Source organism: Humulus lupulus, chromosome X, assembly GCF_963169125.1.
Source record: "Humulus lupulus chromosome X, drHumLupu1.1, whole genome shotgun sequence".
Taxonomy (NCBI): domain Eukaryota; kingdom Viridiplantae; phylum Streptophyta; class Magnoliopsida; order Rosales; family Cannabaceae; genus Humulus; species Humulus lupulus.
This window is the reverse complement of record NC_084802.1, coordinates 11,866,752-11,890,226: the sequence shown is the minus strand read 5'-3', so window position 1 is coordinate 11,890,226 and position 23,475 is coordinate 11,866,752. Positions and strand designations below refer to the sequence as shown.

Sequence of the window (23,475 nt, the reverse complement as noted above, 5' to 3'; positions counted from 1 at the left end):
ATCGATTAACGCTCGGCCCGTTGACTCCATTCATCATCGATACACATCCTCCAAGCGTCACGAATCTTACCGCCTCTAAAGCTTATTTTCCTGCACATAAAACAGAAAGGAATGAGCCTAATGCCCAGTAAGGAAAATCTAACACAAAGTCATATACATAATTTCATAAGAAAACATAAAGACTTAACATAACACATATAACATACACTTATTATAATGGCCATTATTACTTGGGGTCCCATAGACTAAACAAGCATATGCCCATGGGATTAGTGGGGTCCTACTAGCTAAGTAGGTCATATGCCCATAACCCATTTGGGGTCTTGTTAGTCATATGGGTCATATGCCCAAGCCTACAAACATACATATACATATCATAACACTTTTAATAACATAAAACATATAGATAACATAAGCACATAACATGTTGATTCTAGCCTATTTTCCTTACCAAAGTTACCGGGATTATGGACTGAGTTGGGACTTTTGGAACACTCCTAAAACCATAAGAAAGAGTGAGTCTAAGAAAGGAGATGAAATGAAAGAGATGGAAAGACTAAACCATAAAAAAAACATACTTACCGACTTATATGCTTAAGAGCTTGGATTCCCTAACCAAAATAAGAATAAGGTTAGGGGACTGAGTAGAAGGTTTTGAGAAAGGAAATAACATAAAATACAGAAAGGAACTATAGTTTTGGGTTTACCTCAAAGATTGCAAGATCAATCTAACCTCCACCGAAATACTATAGAACTCACTTCCCAAAGTGTTTGATAAGCTTATGATGTTTAAGCTTATATTTTTTCCCCAAACCAAGTGTTTACACTCTCACACTCACTTAACACTAGCAGCTTCTGAACTTAGAGCAAATGGTGAATAATGGCTGGGTACTAGGTCCTATTTATAGAGTTTGGGAATGAAAATATCTTGATTTTACTTGAATAAAAATAATGGCTTTTTAGGTGAAAATCATTTGAATAATCGTTCAGCAGAGGCTGAAGACTCGTTCAAAAGATGCTGGACTGTTGAAGGAGTTTGAATGGCTGAAAGGAAAAGAATTCAAAAGTATTTGAAAACATGCTGGTGGAGGCGATATATCGCCCCCTATAGGCGATATATCGCCTGGACCTTTGTTCCCGAGGCGACCGTGCATCGATTCGTGTTTTCCGTATCTACGTGCTGCGATATATCGCCCCCTATAGCTGCGATATATCGGCATACGCTGAATATTTAAACACGAATTTACACATTGTTAGCTAAGTTTGAATGGAGTAAACAGCCTTGACTAAGCCCTCAACGTACTCAAGGCTGCTGACTGACCCTATAACATTCAAACTTTACTCTTATTTAATTTAATCCTCAAAAATCTTTAATCCTTAATCACCATTCATAACATGTGCTTAAAATCCTATTGGTTGATGTCTAAACCTTATAATATAGTAAATATAATCCTTAATATCAGTCACATTAATCAAACCTTAGGTTATACTTAATATTCTTAAACTATAGGTTAAACTTAGAAAATCTATAAGTACTACTATGAGTGTCCAAATAATTCCCGGTCTGAACCAAAAATCCATAGTAACAAAGATAACACTAAACATACTATAACACTACTAAACAATTAGCTAAGTAAAGTTCTTGGACTCTACACCATGTGGAAAGCTCGTAAAGAAATGTTGACAGAGTTCAAAGAAGGCAAGTCTAAGGATTGGAAGGTAGACGAAGAGTTGGAACTCTGCGTTGGTATGTTTGAGGATGAGGTTGGCCTTGACGACGGGGGGTCTATTGGTCCTAAGTTTGGCACGGGTATTCCTCAAGATGAGGATGGGGGCAACCAGATTGTTGGACATGCCGTTGGGGATATTGTTGAGCATCAGTTTATTATTGATTCTGAGGTGACTAGTAGTATGTCGAGTGTTGTTTCTCGGTTGGACAATGTTTAGTTTGTCAACACCTAGTTTTTTTTTGTTTTTACGCTTTGCTCTTTTGTTGGTTTAACATTGTGATATTGGTTGTTGAGCCTTTTGATGCTCTTTGTTGGGCCTTTTGAATGTTGAACTGTGCCCTCTGTTGTATCGTTGAGGTTTTTCTATGTTAAACCATGCTTTTCACTACAGTTGAATGTTGGTAGTCAACTGTGATTGATGTTTAATGAATATCATACAAATTGACCAAGCATAAAGTGATTGTGATCATGGTCCTCTACATGAGGTATATGATTATCTCAGATGGCACCATTGGTAGTATTCTACAATGATATCGGACGTTAGGTGACAAACAATAGCTACTCATCATCCATCTGTCAGAGATTCATTCATTGGTCTGCGGATCGTCGAGTGCTAGACAATGCCTATTTATGGCCATCCATCTGACTGGTGTCCACCATCCATCCGGGATCCATCCATCTGTCCGAGGACCGTCGCGTGACAAAAAGTGCCAACCTAGGGCAAGCCATCCGTCTGGGGATGGTCGTGTAACGAGGAGGTGCAACTTAGGGTCACCCATCCGTCTGGGGATGGTCATGCAACAAGGAGTGCTTGCCTGTGGCAATCCATCCATCTGGGGATGGTTACGTAGAAAGGAGTGCCAACCTAAGATAATCCATCCATCTGGGGATGGTCACATAACAAGGAGTGGCAACTTAGGGTAATCCATCCATCTAGAATGGTCAGGCAATAGAGGAATGGCTTATTTTGTATGTAAGACTTGGCCAAGTGTAAATTTTATTGTAAAATGACAATATTCATAATCAATATTTTTGTTCGGGTGAGAAAGTAAAGTCAAGTTTCAACAGAAGATATTCAAACCTGGAATCGTCATAAGTTGTCTCTACGATTATTGTCTTGGTCTTCTCAAGCATTTCTACAACCTTCTCCTTTCTCCCTAGTCCAAGTGTTGGTATGTTATATGGCGATGCTTGGACTTGTGTCGAGTCTGAATTCTTATGCATTATCAGGTGTTTGTCCAGGTTCACTTCAGACTTCTGATACATGGATCATCACACGCTAGCCTCTTGACTATTATCTTTGAATCTTGTTTAATATCAGGGGGTGCGGTCGACGGCAAAGCCGTCGACCCTCTGATGCTTAAGTCAGTATTGAGATCTTATAATAAAGAATAATAAACAATTGAAACTTTTTACCTGTTTAATGGGTAGTCATGGGTTGGCTTTCCTTGGCCGGTCTTCGGATCCTGACCCTCCGATGCTTAAGTCAGTATTGTGATTAAAATAATGATAAAGGTTAAGTACTTGTTTTTTCCACAAGAGTTAAGAGTTTAGAAGTGATACTGTTTTAAATGAATAGCGTTCCAGCTGTTACTTAAGTTGCGTCCATCATATGCTTGAAGTCTGTATGCACCTTGTCCTACTATTTTGGTAATCTTATAGGGCCCTTCCCATGTCGGACCCAACTTTCTAGCTCCTGCTTCTTTTGTATTCTGGAAGACCCTTCTTAATACCAAGTCACCAACATGGAATTTTCGAACTCTGATATTCTTGTTAAAGTGTTGTGCCACTTTATGTTGGTAGGCTGCAACCCTTATTAATGTTGTTTCCTTTCGTTCATCTAATACGTCAAGCTCGTGACCCATGTTTTTCCAGTTTCTTGCATCTGTCGTGTGCTCGAATCTTGTAGAAGGGAGTCTTATCTCTACAGGAATGACTGCCTCGGTTCCATAGGTTAGCGAGAACGGGGTATCTTCAGTTGAAGTCTTTCCTGTTGTTCAGTAGGCCCATAGTACCCCTGGAAGTTCATCTGCCCACCTTCCTTTTGCTCTGTCTAGTCTTTTCTTTAGCGATGCTACTATAGTCTTGTTTGTCGCTTCCGCTTGTCCATTTGATTGTGGGTATCTGGGTGTCGAGAACGAGAGTTTTATTCCCCATTTTTTACAAAAATCTTGAAATTCGATACTTATGAATTGAGAACCGTTGTCCGTCACAATCTCCCTTGGCATCCCAAATCTGCATATGACATTTCTCCAGATAAAACTCTTGACTTCTCGCTCCCTGACTTGAGCATATGCTTCTGCCTCAACCCACTTGGTGAAGTAATTAGTCATTGCTAGCATAAATACTCTTTGTCCCGGCGCCATTGGCATCTTTCCTACGATATCCATTCCCCACTTCATGAAGGGCCATGGCGTCAATGTTGAATGGAGTTTCTCAGGTGGCATATGCGACACTTGAGCAAACCTCTGGCACTTGTCGCATCTTTTAACAAAATCAATTGAGTCTTTCCTCATTGTTGGCCAATAGTACCCAGTTGTAAGGGCTTTGTTACACAGGCTCCTTGATCCATAATGGTTTCCGCATTCGCCTTCATGTAGCTCCGTCAGTATATACTTTGCCTCGGCTGGATTCAAACACCTGAGTAAAGGACTAGTGAACGATCATTTGTATAGTCGACTGCTGTTAAGGGTGAACCTGGCTGCCTTTGTCCTTAGCTTTCTTGACTCATTTTTGTCCTCCGGTAAAGTATCATGGTGCAGGTACTCAATAATTGGTGTCATCCAAGATTGAGTGTCGATGGTGTTCGTTGATTGTTCTGGTTGCTTCCATACGGCTGGCCATTGCATGTACACTACTGGGATTGTAATCCCATTCTTAATTTGGATTTTCGAGCCCAAGTTTGCGAGTGCATCTACATGGTCATTCTCTAATCTAGGAACTTGAACAATTGAAAATTCACTGAAGTGTTTTACCTTTTCTTTTACTACCTCAAAGTATGCTGTCATTTTTGAGTCTTTTGCTTGGTAAGTTCCATTGAGTTGGTTGAGCACCAGCTGAGAGTCCGAAGTGACTTTGATATTCTTTATATTCAATTCCCTTGCTAAGTTGAGTCCAACTATCAATGCCTCATATTCTGCTTCATTGTTCGTAGCTTTGAATTCGCACTTAATGGATCGTTGTATAATGTCTCCAGTTGGGGTTGTGAGTGTTAGGAAAATATAAATTGCCTCAATGGAAATGGTAAGATAATGTTACAACTCTATGCAAAATATTACAATTGACAAGGTTGATTAAATAAAGTGTTACAACTCTATAACTGAAAATACAAATAAAATAAAGGAAATGAAGAAGATGAAGAAGAAGAAGAGAATAGCAAAATACAACTCAAAACAAAAAGTTACAAATAAAATAAAGTGTTTGGACCAAATGATAAGATTACAACTCTTAAAAAAAATATACAAGTAAATAGAACAAGAGAATAAGAAGAAGAACAATAGAATAAAAAGAAGAACAGAAACACAAGCAAACTCTCATTTACACAACCTAATTGAAGAGGGTTGGGGATCACCAACTTGAACAAGGTTTAAAACCTTTGTCCAAAAGCTTATTTCCCCCTAACTCAAGCACTAAGGGATCTCTCTCAGATATTGGAAAAGCTTTCTGGAATTATCAAGCCTCAAGGTGTTTCTAGCCAAGTGCTCTAATGGATAGAAATGTTATGTCTTACAAGTGAGCCTTAGGCTCCTATTTATAGAGTTTAGAGACACCCTTTGAATTTCAAATTCCACTAACCCCCATGGCTGTTACCAATGATTAATTGGATGTTTTATGGAATTAAAATAGAGATTTGGGAGTTACTTGGCTTTTGGAAACGTTCAAAATTGGATAAAAACCAAAGTTGGAAGAGGCTGTCAGGCACTAGGGCCGCGGCGCTTGCTACTAGGCGCCACGGCCCTTAGTCAGTTGCAACAATGATTTTTTCAATTTTTTTTTTCAAAACGTTCCAAATTATTCCCACTTGATTTTGTAACTTCCATACACAATATGAGAGTTAAAATCACATCTCTATCAGCCATTTCTCATATGGCTTTAAGAAATTCATCTTAATATTGTGTAACAACAAATCTACACAATAATTGGTGATATTTAGGAGTTACAAATTTGTGATGAATTTGTAACACCAAATATGTTACATGTTTGGATATTTCACATATATCCAAATAATGTAACTCTCTATTATATGTTACAATATGTGACACTCTATGTCACATTTATTTAATCTAAAACATTATATTATAAAATAATATAATATTACATTATATTATAAAATAATATAACAGTGAGCACTATCCCAAGTCTGCATCCTTTGCTGTTGCTTGACCCGTCAATCGACAACCTCCATTTGGTGTTTGATTGTTGTTCCAGACATAACAATTCCTTCTCCGCTTGAATCTGCATATCACTAGAGAAGTCTGCAATAAAGTCAGCTAATACCTGAGATTTGATTGCAGTCCTTAGTTGAAATGTGATATAATATTCGCTGAGCTCTACAACCCATTTTTTCAATCTTCCTGAGAGCTCTGGTTTGTGTAGTATGGCACGGAGTGGATATTGCATGAGCACCACTATAGGGTGACACTGGAAATAGGGTCTGAGCTTTCGTCCTACTGTGACGAGTGCCAGAGCAAGCTTCTCTAGCTGGTTGTATCTAGTTTCTGCATCCAATAGAGTTTTAGATATATAATACACAGGTTGTTGCTTACCATTTTCTTCTCTTATGAGAACGACACTGACGGCTGTTTCTGATACTGCTAGGTAAATGTAGAGCGTTTCTCCATCTTTAGGCTTGGCCATCAGTGGTGGTGACGAGAGATATGCCTTGAGTTCTTCGAGTGCTTTCTGATATTCTTCTGTCCAGATGAAGTCTTTGGTCTTCCTAAGCTTGGAGAAGAAGATATGGCAGCGTTCAGATGACTTTGATATGAATCAGCTTAGTGCTGCTATCCTCCCATTTAAACGTTGTATATCTTTGATGTTCTTAGGTGGTTGGATGTTTTGGATTAACCTTATTTGCTCTGGATTTGCTTCTATTCCGCGTTTGGTCACCATGTAGCCTAAGAACTTCCATGATGATACAACAAAAGAACATTTGGTAGGATTTAATTTCATGTTATATTTTTCAAGTACCTTAAACGCTTGTTGGAGATGGTCAAGGTGGTCTTGGGCAACCAACGACTTGACTAGCATATCATCTATGTAGACCTCCATCGAGTTTCCTAACATCTCTGCGAACATCCGATTAACTAGCCTTTGGTACGTTGCCCCCGCGTTCTTGAGTCCGAAGGGCATGAATTTGTAGCAGAACGTCCCTCGTTCGGTAATGAATGCTGTCTTTTTTTTATCTTCCGGATGCATGAGTATCTGGTTGTATCCTGAGAAAGCATCCATGAAGCTGAGTAGCTCATGTCCAGCTGTTGCATCCACCATCATATCTATGTGTGGCAATGGGAACGAATCTTTGGGGTCCGCCTTGTTTAGATCTGTAAAATCAATACAAACTCACCACTTACCATTCTTCTTCTTCACCACAACAACATTAGCTAGCCAGTCAGGATAGTCGACTTCTCGAACAGACCCTATATCGATCAGCTTTTGGATCTCTTCATTGATTACTTTGTTGCGTTCTGGAGCAAACTTTCTCCTTTTTTGCTTGATTGGAGGATAGTCTGGGTCTACCTGCAACTTATGAACAATAATATTAGGGTCAATACCTGTCATGTCCTCGTGAGACCATGCGAAATAGTTATGGTGCTTTTTCAGGAACTCGATGAGTCGAGCACGAAACTCAGGTGTCAACTTTGATCCTATTTGGATGGTATGCTCCGGGAAGTCTTCATTGATGCTCACATCATCGAGATCCTCCATCTCAGGCTCTACAGGTGCACTCGATGATGTAGCGTGCTGTAGTTGCTATGCTGAGGCTTGTTTGTCTTTCAATGTAGTCTGATAACAACCCCGAGCCATCTTTTGTGCTCCACAGATCTCCTTCACTCCCCACTTAGTTGGAAAATGGATGACCTGATGGTATGTAGATAGGATTGCTTTCATTGCTTGAATCCAAGGACGGCCAAGGATGGCGTTGTAGGCTAAGGGTGAGTCGACTACCAAAAATCTGGTTTGGAGATTGACTTCTTCGGCATACACATACAATGTCACTTCACCAACAGAATGTTTTTGCTCACCGCTGAATCCCACAAGTATGGATGACGGTAGATTCGTCAATCCCCATCCCCCTAAGAGCATGTAAAAATAAGATGTTAGCTAATTTCCATTGTCAATCAATATTCGTTTAGTTAAGCAGTTTGAAATAAATAGTGAAATGACTAAAGCATCATGACGAGGATTAAGCAAATCTGAGGCTTCATCATCGACAAAGCTTATGGTCTGTTCGGTATAGTTTGTTGGTGGCCTCTTTGGTCTTCCGTGTTGGGGTTTTATGCCCTAATTAAAACCTAAATTCTTTGTAATCTCATTTTATTATCAATAAAAGAATAGAAATCATTTTTTGACTTGGTCAATCACTTTGCTCGCATGTTTTATTTTCATGATTATTTGTTTAATATAAACTTTTATTAAATCCCGAGCATACAGCTAATCTTATTTATAGTGACGTAATCACAGTGGAATATAAATATGATTATATGTTCAAAATAAGTTAGTCCTAAGATTAGTCAGTGCACCAGATTTACACTGACTTGCCAATCTACGATATGATCTACTTACACATTACAGTGTTATGTTCTTTCCAGAACATTAGCAAAGTAGATAAGATCGGATGTATATGTTATATCGGACATAACCGATATTGACAGTTGATAAGATAAGTAAACATGCCGTTATTATCTATTCTAGTCATATCATATAGTTGACCATAGGTCAATTCAATCTCAATTCTGAGTGGTTAGTATTCTAACTGATTGTATTATTTGAGTTCTTTGACTTGTTTGTTACCAGCTTACCCTACGGACTAGCCCATACTTACATCTTGGGAACTCGGTAGTATAATTAAGTGGGAGTGTTAATCATAGATATGAACATCTATAGCTTCTGATGAAGAAGTGAAACGACGGTTTCCTTTTAGTTTGGTTCAAGGTGTTAAATGATAGAGATCTCATTTCAGTAATTAAATTAGTTTACTGAAATATCATTTACAAGGAACTAAGTGTTTTAAGGATAAAATACAATGAGGGGTAAAACAGTATTTTAGTCCTATCTCATTGTAGACCGTCTATAGAGGATTGAGTGACAATTATGGTTGTAACAATGGATAATTAATAGCGTATCTATATTTGTTATAGAGTGTTCTATGAATTCAAGAGTGCAATTCCAAGTCTATAGTGGAGTCACCAGGAATTAATAAGTTAGTAAATTTATTTGTTAGATTTATGATAACTTATTGGAGCTTGATTTCATAGGCCCATGGTCCCCATTGTACCTTGGATAAAATCATCTAGATAGTCTCAATTAATTCATTTAATCATCAATTAGAATTATCAAAGTTGACCAGGTCAATTTTGGATAGTTTCACAGAGTTGTGTAATTTTGAGAAGAAAAGAGAAATTATGGCATATTTATTAATTAAGATAAATTGGTATCTAAATTAATAAATAAATTTAAATCAAGGTTCAAATTATAAATAATTAATTTGATAAAGGATTTAAATAATTATTTAATTAATTAAATCAATAGAAAATAATACAGGCCTTGATTTTAAGTCCAATGGGCTTATAATCAAATGGGAAATTTCACAGGCCTATAGCCCATGATAATTTCGACCTAGGGCTTCAAAATGGCTGTTATTTTATTGATTTTTTAATTAAATTAAATGGCCTAATTGAGTCTATAAAAGGAGTGCTTAGTGAGAAGTTTGATAAGTCACAAGTCAGATTTTCTGATAGTTTTAGATTCTCTCTAAACACAAGTCCTTTTCTAAGCCACTTTGTTATTTTCTCTTCTTCTTTCCATATCTATCTCATGTGTTGAGAATTGCCCACACTAGCCTAGGTGGTTCTAAGGATACATTGGAAGATTGTGAAGAAAATAGAAGATCGGTTCAGTTTCTTGATAATACTCTACGACAGAAAGGATACAAGAGTTAGAGAAACTGAAGGAAGGACTCTTAATTCCGCTGCGTATACTGTAAGTATTATATTATTTGTTTCTCTTTGAATTCAATTTTAGAAACATGTTTTAGGCTATCTTGTATTAATTTGTTTAATATTATATATACATGAAAATAAATAAAGATCCTGTATAAGTTATTCCAACATTCCGTCCATCCCCGAGACTTCCCTTGCATGTCTCTTGGCAGCTGAGTATGTCACTCCACTCACTTCTAATCCTCCAGATATTACGTTGCATGTCCGTGTGTGTTGGGGTGGCGTGGTTGGTCTGGTATCTCCCCCGGTCATGGTGATTTTTCCTTTGTCTGACAAAAAGTCTCTGAGTTGACCTCGACGGAGAAGTCCTGCGACCTCAAATCGTAGAGCGATGCATTCTGCTATCGTATGGCCATGATCATTGTGGAATTCGCACCACTTGGTGGTATCTCGTTTATCAGCTGGCTTTTTTTATCTTTTCAGGCCACTTGACTTTGTTTCCCATCCCTTTCATACTGCTACAATCTCCACTGGGTCTATATTTAGATTATACTCTGGGATGGGTGTTTTCTCTTGTTATCTTGGTCTTGTGGATGGTAGTGTGTGGCTGGGCTCCCTTCCTGGTCTGTTGGTTCTGGTAGTTGGGTGCAATTCGTGGTATGGGCTATATTTGCGTTCTATTCTCCTTGTGCTTATGCTTTCTCTTGTATTTGGGTAGGGTGAATATGTAGGTCTGTTTGATTCATCTTCTTCCCATTTGATTTGAGCCCAAGCTTTGGCTAGCACATCTTCCATGGTCCTGCAAGGATACTTGGTTAGTTCTTTATAAAGGTCTGAATCTACCATTAGTCCTTTCCGAAAGGCTGTAATCGTTGTATCAACGTTGCATGACGTGATGGATACTTTCTTCGTATTGGACCCAGCAACGTAGTCTCTAAGTGACTCGCCCCTCCTTTGTTTGATCCTATAAAGATCATCAGATAACTTCTCCAGCTTCCTGCTACTAGCAAATTGCTCTACAAATATGTCAGTTAATCGAGCAAATGAAGAGATAGAGTTATTAGGTAGGTTCGTATACCATTGGAGGGTTGGGCCTACCAAATTGGATCTGAACCCCTTACACATACAAGCCTCACGTAGTTCGCGAGGGATGGCGGCTGTGAACATTCGTTGCTTGTAGCTTGCTATGTGATCATTCGGATCTGTCGTTACTTCGTACATCTTCATTAGTGGGAAGACGAACTTTTTTGGCATCTCCATGAGTGCTATGGCATCCACGAATGGAGAGTCTGCAAAGCTACTAGGTAAGCTCTTCCGGATTGGCGCTGGGACCCCTGGGATCCTATGGATCATGGCTTCCATGCCTTCAAGCTTCTTTGCCACCAGCTGCTCAATCATCTCTTCGGGTGTTAGCATAGTGCTTTGTCCTGCAGATGGAACAATAGAAATGTCAGATGGTAGAGTAGTTGGAAGGGTTGGATCAAAGGTCCTGGGTGGCCCCCCTGGAGTACTCGACACTGGGTTGTCTCGTGTTGGAGCAGGTGGCACTTGTTCGTTTTCCATAGGATTGTCGACTACCGACGGGGGTCCATGGGTTTAGGTTGATCCCCCTGGGATTGATCCACCAGTTCCATTAGTTGTTGGGGTCGACTGTTGGCCTGTTGTCTGATCTTATGGTCCTTCTGTGACCGTCGACTGTTGGCCTGAGGCTTGGATGGACGCCGCTCCTGGGACGGTTGCATGGGTGGAATTGGAGTGCGGAACCTTATTTGGGATTCAGTTGAGCTGCGTTGAGCAGATTCCAACATCTCCATTTTTTACTTCAATAAGGCATTCTCCTCCCTGAATGACATGTTCTCTTGCTGCACCATTATGAGGCTTTCATTAGTATCTCTCATATGGGCCATCAGGGCAGCTAGCTGAGCTTGGACGTTGATCTCTCCTTCTTCCAAGTTTTCCATGGCGATGGATGTGCGTCCCTTGCTCCTGATTTAGACTATCAGGGCCCCACGGTGGGCGCCAAATTGTAGAGGCTGAAATCTACAATGATCGGAAAGGATGGATCGCAAGCATTGACAACCTGTAGAACAAAGGAAGAAAGATTGTAAAAGCCTTGGGACCGGGGTGGTGCCAGCCGAAGGGACTCCGACGGTCAAGTCAGTAAGCAATTCAAGTATAGAATAAAGAAAATGTAAAGAAAGTAAACAACAAGTGAATAAATCCACCGTAAAGTGGTGGTGAGGGATGATCTAAGTGATCGGTCTGACAGTATTCGAGAGAGATTGAGTTTTTGAATCAAAAATGCATTTTTCTCTTTCAGGTCCAGAAACTTGCTTTTATATAGTTTTCAATGGTCTGTTGCTTAGCCACTGAGGAGTGAGCGTGAGAAGCGATCTTCCTCCTGAAAAGGAGGAAGACCTATTCTCTTGGGTGAGTTATAGATTGACCCAACTTCCTTGCCCACGTTTTTGACTTGTTTTGGTGCTATAAAGCTTTTTGGGCTTACAGAGTAGTCAAAATCCAACACTACTCTTGATGAGTGGGCTAAGGTTTATTTGGGGCATAGACTGGGCCTGATTGTTTAGAGTAGTTTCTTACGGACTTAACTTGATGGTCTCTTTAGTGTTTAATGGGCTATAGTTTCTGATTGGGCTGATGGCATAATTGATTTGGGTCTGGTGCAATTTTTGGTCACTACATACCGAAGATAAATTATGTGTTTTATGGAATTAAACTGTTGGATTTTGGACTTACTTGGGGTGTTACAACGTTCAAGACATCAAAAATATGCTTTAAAACTGATACTGTCAGGTTATATATTTGTAACCCTAAGTAACAAATTTGGTTACAAGCTACCAAAACATTCCAAATCATTTCCCATGAAATTTTGTAATCCCCAAACACTTATTGGCTGTCAAAATAACATTACTAACAACTATAAAATCAAATCAATAATATGTAACTTCTTTTACATATAGATTATGATGATATTTTGGGAGTTACAAAATCAGTAACTAGATTTGTAGCTTCCATTGGTAAGTTACAAATTAACACACCCCATTTTATTTGTCACATTTATTTAATCAACATTATGTTATTTATATAAACTAATATAACAGTATACATTTGTAGAAATCCTGATATATTTATTTCCTATTGGCACTTTGCTCATAAAGTTTTGGGTGATAATATTGAACCACATCATTTAGAAGAGTTCTTTCATATGTTCTGTGAAGGAATTAATCCATTTAGACCATTTTGGGACTATATTTGGGGTTTGGGAAAGCAAGCATAGAGATACCTCACAAGATACTGTTTTAAAATACGATTCTTCATAAAAAAAAAAATGGCAGACTTTTTGAGATTTCCATTTTCAGATGAGGAAGAAAAAACGAGGAGTTCTACAGAAATAGATCAATTATGTATCTTTAAGAATTTAAAAAATTCTAATGTGAAATGTGAGGTAGGAAATCGGGTGAAGTATTTAACTCCTCAAATGACAGAGGGTGGAAAGAAGTTTGTCCAAAAAAAAGTTTGAACAATTGAATTTAATGTTTGATTTCTAGGTATATATGATTTTACCTTTTTGTTTTGTTTTTTCCATTCTCTTCGGGCAATAATGTTTAAGCAAATTAACATCAACTAGTTCTTGGTTATTTTTGGTATAAATACTAAATATTGGTTAATGGTTTGCATTTATGTATCAGATTAAATATTTTGAATGTAATAATACATTTCGTTTATATTTAGTTACAATCTTTTATACCTTCTATTAAGTGTTTCCGTTGTTGTTAATATTAGCCAAGCGTCTACTTCCCAAGATAGAGAACTAACATCAATCTTGTTTCAATGTCATAAACAAGGAAGAGCTTAACAAGTTTATATATATACAATAGAGAGCAAGGAAATGATTGGCCCAAGTTTAAAAGGTTCTTATTCTTTCACATAATTTTTTATGAATAATGATAGAAATACTACAATATTATATACAATAGACGTGACAGTTATAGATTTTTCAAATAATTGTATTTATTTAAAATGAGATTATATTAAAAAAGTTAGTACCATCTGTAATATTTTGATGCATATTCTATGTGCACGTATCATTACTCTTTTATTATTATTGTTGAAAAGTAATGGCTAACATTATTATGCCATGTATGAAAGAGCAGTACTTATGTATTAATGGAGGAATTTGATGAGACACAAAAGCGTAATTCCCATAATTTATGCTTATCATACTTCAAAAAGTTTCTCATTAAGTGGAGCAATACTATTAAAGTGATAAAGTTCGTAGTGGAAGAATAACTAATGTATGCATATTATTAGAGCTGGAAATACAGGTCAAGCTTTCTAGCACAGCACGAGCACGACATGATACAAAAAAATATGGACTTGGGTCAGGCACGACACGAATTGAAAATTGGCACAGCACGGCACGACATGATATTTTAAAATAGTACATATTTAGTACCATGTATTTGAAATCATACATATTTGATACCCTAAATTCAAATTTAATTGATAGAAGTTTGTCAATTTAATCAAACTACTCTCAATTATATGAGTTCCAAATTCAAATTTAATTATTTAATTACATATAACTAATGACAATATAATTTGGTCATATTGATAAAATTTTATTTATCAAAATCTGAGTCTAGGATACCAAATATGTATGATTTTAAAATATACATCTACCTTAGAAGCATTATTAAAAATTAAGGTACTAATATAATACTTTATAAAAAGAGTGTTGCTATTTGGCAACTTAATGTGCCTAACACCACATGAGATGACACCCATTGATTAGCATGTAGAGTCCCATAATTTACTTAGCTAGTATTAGTTATAGTATGTTCATTACTGAGGATTTTGGTTCAAGCCGGGACTTAGTTGGAAACTCCTATCAATAGTTATGGATTTTATAAGTTTAACCTATAGTTTAAGAATATTAATTATAACATAAGATTTGATTAATATTGCTGGTTATTAATATGATGATTATTATAACCTAAGGTTTAGATAGAGTCAATAGGATTATGACACTTGTCATATGCATGATTATTAAGGAGTCATTATTTTAATAAGGGAAATATAAGACTTAGTCTTCATCAAAATTTGTTAGGAGCATGATATTTATTTAGATATTTAGACTCACAATTTTATTTATTTGTGATTTAGATATTTTATTTATTTGTGATTTAGATAATTAAATAGATTTTTCGTAACTTTAGGGTATTGTAACTTCTGACCTATTTTTGACCCAGTTATATTATGAATTTCGAAAAATGGTATTTCTAAAAAGTTGTAGATTATTTAATTATCTTTCTAACGGTATAAAGATATTCTAAATCGAAGTCCTACAGCTCCAGATATGTTGATTTTACTGTAGGTTAGTTTAGAGTTACGGGATTTAGAAAGTTAGAAGATTTTTATTCCTTAGGATTCTATTTTAAATTTGAATTTAAATTTGGATTGTAATTAGAAGATTTTTATTCCTTAGGATTCTATTTTAAATTTGGAGAAGATTTTTATTCCTTAGGTAACTATTTTAAATTTAAATTTAAATTTGGATTATAATTAGAAGATTCCTAGAACTCTATAAATAGGACCTAGCACCAAGCATTTTTCATTCATTCATCAAGTTAAGTTCAGAAGCTGCAAGTTGCTAGGTTATTGTGAGAGTGTAAACACTTGGGTTGGAGATTATAAGCTTAATCATTTTTAAGTTTACCAAACACTTGGGAAGTAAGGTTTATAACACATTTCAGTTCAAGGTTTAGATTAGTCATAAAGCATTCAAGGTATTCTAAAACTCTAGTTCATTTGGTATTATTTTCTTCAAGTTCTTATAGTTTTCTACTCAGCCCCTAACTTTATTCTTGGATAGGAAATCTAAGTTCTTGAACATAAGGTTTTTGGTAAGTATATTCTTAATGGTATAGTTCTTCCATTCTTTTCATCTCATTCTCTTTAGTATACTCACCCTTCCATTTATGGTTTTTAGGAGTGTTCCAAAGTCCCAAAACTGTTCTCATATCCCGGTATTTTTGGTAAGTAAAATAGGCTAGATCTTGTATGTTTGTATGATATGTTATGTTATGTTATGTTTAATATGTTATGATAAGTTTATGTTTTTATATGTTATGTTATGATTTACCCTACCTCAAATATTAGACAGGGGACGTAGATGGGTTATCATACACTACATGTGATCTAACCCACCTCAAATATTAGACAGGGGACGTAGATGGTTTATCACATGTCATAATGACCATTATTAGTATAGTCTTATATAGTATATATTATGATATGTTTTTAGCATATGTTATGATATGATTTTATGTGTATGTTTATGTGGTTAGTAGTTTTTCCTTGCTGGGCATTAGGCTCATTCCTTTATTTTTAGTGTGATGCAGGAAAATGAATATGGAAGACGGAAGAATTGTTGGTAGCTTGGCTTGTGTGTTGAGGATGGATGGAATGTGTGGACTGCGTGTCGATCGAGGATGAAGTTTTTTTTTTTAGTCTTTTAAATCATGTTTTTTCCGCATTTAGTTTTGTAAACAATTTTCTTTAGTTTAAAATTATGTTTTATGTTTTAAACAATGGGTACCCATGCCATATTTATAATTATTATGTATTTGATACAATATTTCAAGATTTAATAAAGTTAGTTATATTATTTCTTATGTATCTTTCCCAAAATAGTAGTTATGTATAGTAGATCTAATGGTCCAAGGTCTTAGAAATAGTTGGGTCATTACATAGCAATACCTCATAATACTTATTAAAAATAAGTGTTAAATATGTATGATTTTAAAATACAGGTACAGTAGAAGCATTATTAAAAAATTAAGGTGCTAAAATGATAATTTACAAAAAGAGTGTTGCTATTTGGCAACTTAATGTGCCCAACACCACATGAAGTGATACTCTATGATTAGTTAGCAATAATCCATAATACTTATTAAATTCAAATAAGTTTGATCAAATATTGAATTGCACCAATTGCAGTATGTCCCCTACTTGTGGTATTGGGCACCAGGCACCCCTTAGCAATTCTCTTACAAATACACAATGTATTAAATTAGTGAATTCCCTTTTTAAAATATCCCAAAAATCAAAGATATGGTAAATGGACCATGACTCAGCATTGGATTTGTGGCTAATATTAACAACCAAGTCAACACTTGATAAAAAAGATACTAATGGTTGCAATTAAATGTAAACATATATTATATTGCCATTACAAATATTCCATTTAGTTCACAAGTACAACTACTAATAAAAAATTAGCATTTATTCCACAAATATTTCTTAACAAAAGAGTAAAATCATAGGTAGCTAGCTAGAAATCAAACATTAAATTATATTGTCCAATTTTTTCTTCAATAAGCTTCTTTCCATGCTCAATCATTTGAGGAGTTAAATAGTTCACCCAATCTCCCACCTCACTTTTTTTAAAGAATGAACTATTAGACAACTCAGACGACCCAACAATCTGTTTGCCGGTCTTATTTACATCCAAAATTTTCAAATTCTCAAAGCTACATAATTGTTCGATTTTCTTCTTCGGTTGAAAATGGATATCCCAAAAAGTCTGCCATATTTTTTTATGAAAAACATGTTGTCTCTCTTTTAAGGTCTTTATATTTTAAAAACAATATCTTGTGAGGCATCTCTAAGTTTGCTTTCTGAAACCCCAAAATATGGTCCCAAAATGGTCCAGATATATGAATTCCTTTACAGAACATATTGAAGTACTCTTCTAAATGATGTGGTTCAATGTTATCCCCCAAAAAATTACGATTAAAGTGCCAATAAGAAACAAATACATCCAATGAATTTCTACAAATATATATAATTTTACAATTGGAGTACTATCATCATCTCGAGCCACAAATTGAGTTTGAAAGGATATTATTCCTTTTAATGCAAAGTCTTGAATCCAAAATCCTTGGTAGCAGTAGCGATAAACATCACGTATTGGGTCTTTAACCTTTTCAAGCTTTGCCATAATAATTTCATCAACTATGTCATGTCCCTCCATTTCTTCCTCCTTATTCTTCTTAGTCACATTTGATATTTCCATCAAAACGGCACAATAAAAGCTTGATTATATATGCATGATTATTGTCTTAACAAAATTTTTAAGATAGTGATCAGTGACTCCATAACATTCATTCAATCCTTTAAATATAAGTTTTAAGAAAATTTTATATCCATTATATTCTATTTTCCTTCAAATAGTCTATATATTTAATATAATTATTTCTTTTTCCTGCATCTAAAGTAATAATATTATTAATATTAATAATTCAATGTTTTTGTTGTACCTCCTAGTGATCGACTGTCGGTGATACATGGTATCATATATATAAATATATATGTTTATATATATATATATATATATGATAATTCTCTTCCATAGTTTCACTTTAAGCCTTATCGTTGGAGCTCTTCAGTGTTCTCAACTCATGAACAATTTTCGGTGCATTTTTTTTTATGACTATGTTTATTGTAGTTGTTTAGAACATCCTGCAAATTTTCAGAAAATTCCGAATAGTTTACAGTACTGAAAATTAGGTTCAAACATGTTGTTTTCCACGCGGATACAAAAAATTAGTCATGCTTGCAACAACATTTTTTAACCTAGTTTTCGGTACTGTAAACTAATCTGAATTTTCTAAAAATCGCATCGATGTTCTAAATAGCTACAATATACACGGTCATAAAAAAAAATCGCACCGAAAATTATTCAAAAGTAAATAACACTGAGAGCCTCACCGATAATACTTAAAGTGAAGCCCTTCCTATATGTATAATGTGGATTTTCTACTGTAATAATTGGCCAGGTCACAATTTATGCATTGATTTGTGGGAGACATGATTTCCTCTCTTATAATATATTATCATAAGACCAATTCCCTCAATAAGTATTTACTATCTTTTGCTATATATGGCTTTAATATTAGTGTCCATTCTTTGAAATAATAATGACAAATTTATAAAATATACGCACAATAATATGTCTGTTAGGCACATGATATACCTGATTTACCTTCTTTTGCTAATTTTGACCATATATTTACTTCAAATTCTTGATCTTGAATACTTTTTTCGTTTAAAAAATGCATCAATTTTTGGCTCTCCATTACATAAAAGAGTATTTGAACCTAAAATTATATTGTGAGACTTTCTATATATACACTATGTGAATATGAAAAATAAATAAAACTTTAAAACGACAAAATATATATATTTTTTCAAAGGCATTAACTACATACAATTCATAAGTAGTTTAAAATAAAAAATAAAATTTGATATTGTTAAATACAATAAAATAGTTAATTTTGATTTACCTAATAATGAGAAATTAAATATTGTTGGCTGGTTAAAATTACCGAAGATGAGAGCTTTACTCTCTTGTTATTTCTATTTTTAATTCTTTTCCACCCGTTCCATTCTTTGCTATAACCTACCGCTCTCTTTGGACAATCATTTGATGAAGTATCATTTTACACTTACATTGGTTGTAAACAAACCCAAACAAACAATAGAATAAATTAAAAAATAAAAAGAAAAGGTATTCTTGTTGGGAATTAAATTCTCCTGTTTGTACTCCCTTTCACAAAAAATGGAAGGGATGAATTGCTCTATTTTTTTATTGGATTTGGATCTATCGGGACTGACGGGGCTCGAGACACGGAAATAAAATCATTGAGTTGAGATTGAAATTGCAAGTTGTAGTGGTCATGACTCCATTTTTGCTAGGTTTTGGTTAGAGATAGAAATTTTCCTCATGAGGATCGGGCCCCACGGGGACCTGCCCTTAATGGGGTGGGGATATCTCACCTAAACGAGTAATGGGGCAGGGACGAGAGCCATTTTCTATCCTCGAATATTAAACGAGGTAAGGATGATGGTATCACTCCCTACCTCAACGAGACCCTGTTTAATATTTTATTTTTTTTTGCATGTTTATTTATGAATTTTCTAGCATATTAAATTTTTTTAAAGATTTTTAATTTTATTTTGGACAATATTTAATACTTTGAACTATTAATATAGTGTAATATATATTAATTTTAGGTAGTTTATATTATTTTAGTTTACTTTTTAATAAATGAGCACCCATGGGAATTGCCCGCCCCAATGGGAATTCCTCGCCCCGTCTTTGGCGAAAAATGTGCGAGGACGGAAATTAAAATAGTTAATGGGTATGGGGGCAGAAGGAGCACCCTCACCAATTACTCACCGTGTTTACATCCTAGTTTTGATGGATGAAACCAATACAAATTGTCAAAAGACCAAATAATATAAATGGCTATGTTTTATAGATCAAGCATTATATGGGCTACGTTTTTTATTTTTGGGCTATGATTTATAGTTTAACAAAGGTCTTTTCTATTCTTTATACTAAGTCAAATTTAATAATTTATTAAATAATAGCTATAATATCAATAAATATACATATTAATTGTTTTTAAAAAAAAGTAAATTCAATTTTTGGTAACTATGTTTTATCGAAATACATACTCGGTACCTTATATTTTTAAATAATGATCATTTAGTACTCTGAAATTTGAAATCATATATATTTGGTACCCTGAATTTATTAATTTAGATCAATAAAATTTTATCAATATAACCAATAAATTGACCTCAATTATATGAGTTTCAAATTGAAATTTAAACACTTAATAACATATAACTAGTGACAGTTTGGTCATATTGATAAAAAAAAATTATTCAAATTTGAGTCCAGTGTATCAAATATGTATGATTTCAAATTACAGAGTACCATATGGACATTATTGAAAACATAAGGTACCAAATATGTATTTCGATAAAACACACAGTACCAAATAAGTATATATATTCTAAAAAAAATCTAAGGTGTCCATGGCCACCTCCGGCCTCCCTATCTCCATTAGTGGTACTATATTGTTGTTAAAATATTTGAATTGATAAATAACAATTAATTAAGAAAAACAAAAGTACTTGTACCACAAATGTTTATCCATAAAATAAGATGCACCCACAAGAACAAGTTGATGTTCCTTAAAAATTGCAACCTTAAGACAATGAAAAAACAATACAAAGAATTGAAATCATAGCTAGCTAGAAATCAAACATTAAATTAGATTGTCCAAGCTTTTCTTGGATGAGCTTCTTTCCGCGTTCTGCCATTTGGAGTGTTAAATAATTCACCCAATCTCCCACTTCACCCTTCCTAAATAATGCACTATTGGATAACCCAATTTGACGTCTACCAGTCTTATTTACATCCAAAATTTTCAAATTTTCAAAGCTACATAATTGCACTATTTGTTGTGGAACTCCTTGGTTTTCTTCCTCAATTGAAAATGGATATCCCAAAAAGTCTGCAATCTTTTTGATGAAAAATATATTGTCTCTTTTAAGGTCTTCATATTTCAAAAACAATATTTTGTGAGGACTCTCTAAGCTTTCTTTCCAAAATCCTAAAATATGGTCCCAAAATGGTCCAAATGGATGTATTCCTTCACAAAACATATTGAAGCACTCTTCTAAATGATGTGGTTCCACATTATCCCCCAAAAATTTATGATTAAAGTGCCAATAAGAAATAAATACATCCAAAGGATTCCTACAAATGTATATACAATTTTACAATTAGAGTACTTGATGGAGGGTGGTAACGAGGGGTAAGGAATGTGGGTACTCAAAAGTCTTGGCTTCATGTTTTCGATAATTGATGTGAATTCTCTGTGTCCCTCAAAAGGTATAAGATCATGTATATTAGTAGTAGAAAAAAGGCTGCTATTATTCGAGTATAGTTCGAAATCAATACTACGTCTCACAATCGCAAATACAAGAGATTTTAACCAAGTAGTACCTGATTTTGGACAAGAAGCTAATAAAATATCATCATCTCGTGCCTCAAATTGAGTTTGAAAAGATATTATACTTTTCAATGAAGATGTTGGAGTCCAAAATCCTTGATAACAACAGCGATAAATATCACGTACTGGATCTTTAACTTTTTTAAGCTTTGCCAAAGTTTCATCAACTCTCTCATCTCTCTCCATTTCTTCCTCCTTGTTCTTCTCGGTAACATTTGATATTTCCATTATAAGGGCACAACAAAAGTTTGACTCTACACTTAGAGCACTCTCATTGGGTGCTCTACTCTATTATTTAAAATACATCATCAAAACACACACTTTTCTATTTTACCTCTAAGTTTTACATTATACCATATATCAGCTTCTCTATATATTTATTTACATAATTTAAATATTATATCTTTAAACATATTTTATTACTTAAAGTAAAATAAAATAATTGAAAAAGAAAAAGAAAATAATAAATATATACTAAATAGAGAGAGAAAAGTTATAAAAAAAAATATTAAAATATTATATAAATGATATGTAAATGTTATGTAAATGTAGATATGGATTAAGTGAAGTTTGTGCATAGCTATTATAAATATATGTATAAAGGAGCTGATGGAAAATGTTTTTATGAGTTTTAGCTAAATATTATAAAGAAAGTGTATTATAAAATATATCACAAAAACATACATTTTTATAATTTACCTCAAAACTTTTACATTATACCATACATCTGTTTCTTTACATTATTTATATATTATATTTTAAAAAATATTTTATTCATTTTAAAAAATAAAATAATTAAACATAATAGTATCACACTCATATATATACAAAAGTTTATAAAAAAATAATAAAATATTTATAGCTTGATGAATAGTATTTCACTAGATATAAAGAAATACTATTCATTTAGGTAAAAAATATAACTTTACTTCATCTAATGGAAGGCTACTTAACTATTTTTTCTCTATATTATAAAGAATAACACATTTTAGCTCATCCAATGTGAGTGCTCTAAGGTATATTTTGGGTTGACATCTAATTGATTTTGTATTTTTAGTGTATTTTTGGTAAATATAAAAATTTTCAGTTTCTTTATTGTTGTTGTGTGAATTGATTTTGAGTATATGTTTAGTTTTCTTTAAGTATATTTTGGGTTGATGTTTAGTTGATTTCTTATTGAGTAAATTTTTAATTTTTCTTGACACATTTTATAATGCAGCGATAAGTTTTTCAATGTTGATTTTTTTTGTTATTATTTAGTTTGTTTTGGGTTTATGTTCATATGTTCTGATATATATTTTTAGTTTATTTTTGACACATTTTACAATACAATAATAAGTTTTTTCATGTTGTTTTTTAGTTTATTTTTTGTTGATGCAACGTGTTGATGTTTAGTTGATTTGCATGTGTTTTTTCCATACTGTATTGTTGTGGAGTTGCTGTCTAGTTGAGTTTAAGTTGTTTTTCAACACTATATTACTGTTGGGTTAATGTCTAGTTGAGATTGTATTTTTATAATTATGGAACTTTAAAATCATATTTTTGAAAACTTGAATTAGTAAATTGAAAGAAAAAAAAAACGATGGGTGTTGTAAAAATGTAAAAAAAAATCATAAAAAATGTGTATTTATAATAAAACTCCTATTTTTATAGCGTCGGTTAACACATTTGATTGACGCTAACAAGTAA

General features: G+C 34.2%; 2 protein-coding genes across 2 annotated transcripts; both read right to left on the bottom strand.

Annotated features, from left to right (window-relative positions):
* Window positions 1-17,246: 17,246 nt before the first annotated feature.
* LOC133805516 (cytosolic sulfotransferase 15-like) lies at window positions 17,247-17,990 on the bottom strand. The gene is made up of 2 exons (XM_062243697.1): window positions 17,769-17,990; window positions 17,247-17,498 (listed from the first exon to the last, which is right to left on the bottom strand). Exons 1-2 carry the CDS (start codon window positions 17,988-17,990, stop codon window positions 17,247-17,249), a joined length of 474 nt encoding a protein of 157 aa, XP_062099681.1.
* A 3,032-nt stretch (window positions 17,991-21,022) lies between these two features.
* Window positions 21,023-22,014, bottom strand: LOC133805515 (cytosolic sulfotransferase 15-like). The gene is made up of 2 exons (XM_062243696.1): window positions 21,780-22,014; window positions 21,023-21,384 (listed from the first exon to the last, which is right to left on the bottom strand). Exons 1-2 carry the CDS (start codon window positions 22,012-22,014, stop codon window positions 21,023-21,025), a joined length of 597 nt encoding a protein of 198 aa, XP_062099680.1.
* Between the last annotated feature and the right edge of the window lie 1,461 nt (window positions 22,015-23,475).

What these genes read in the sequence shown, in the direction of transcription:
- LOC133805515 (XM_062243696.1), bottom strand. Translation starts at nt 22,014, where the DNA reads ATGGAAATATCAAATGTTACCGAGAAGAACAAGGAGGAAGAAATGGAG. An exon ending in AGCTTCTTGTCCAAAATCAG is followed by an intron (nt 21,385 to 21,779) that starts GTACTACTTGGT and finishes ACCATATTTTAG; the next exon opens with GATTTTGGAAAGAAAGCTTA.
- LOC133805516 (XM_062243697.1), bottom strand. Translation starts at nt 17,990, where the DNA reads ATGGAAATATCAAATGTGACTAAGAAGAATAAGGAGGAAGAAATGGAG. An exon ending in ATGATGATAGTACTCCAATT is followed by an intron (nt 17,499 to 17,768) that starts GTAAAATTATAT and finishes AAAATATGGCAG; the next exon opens with ACTTTTTGGGATATCCATTT.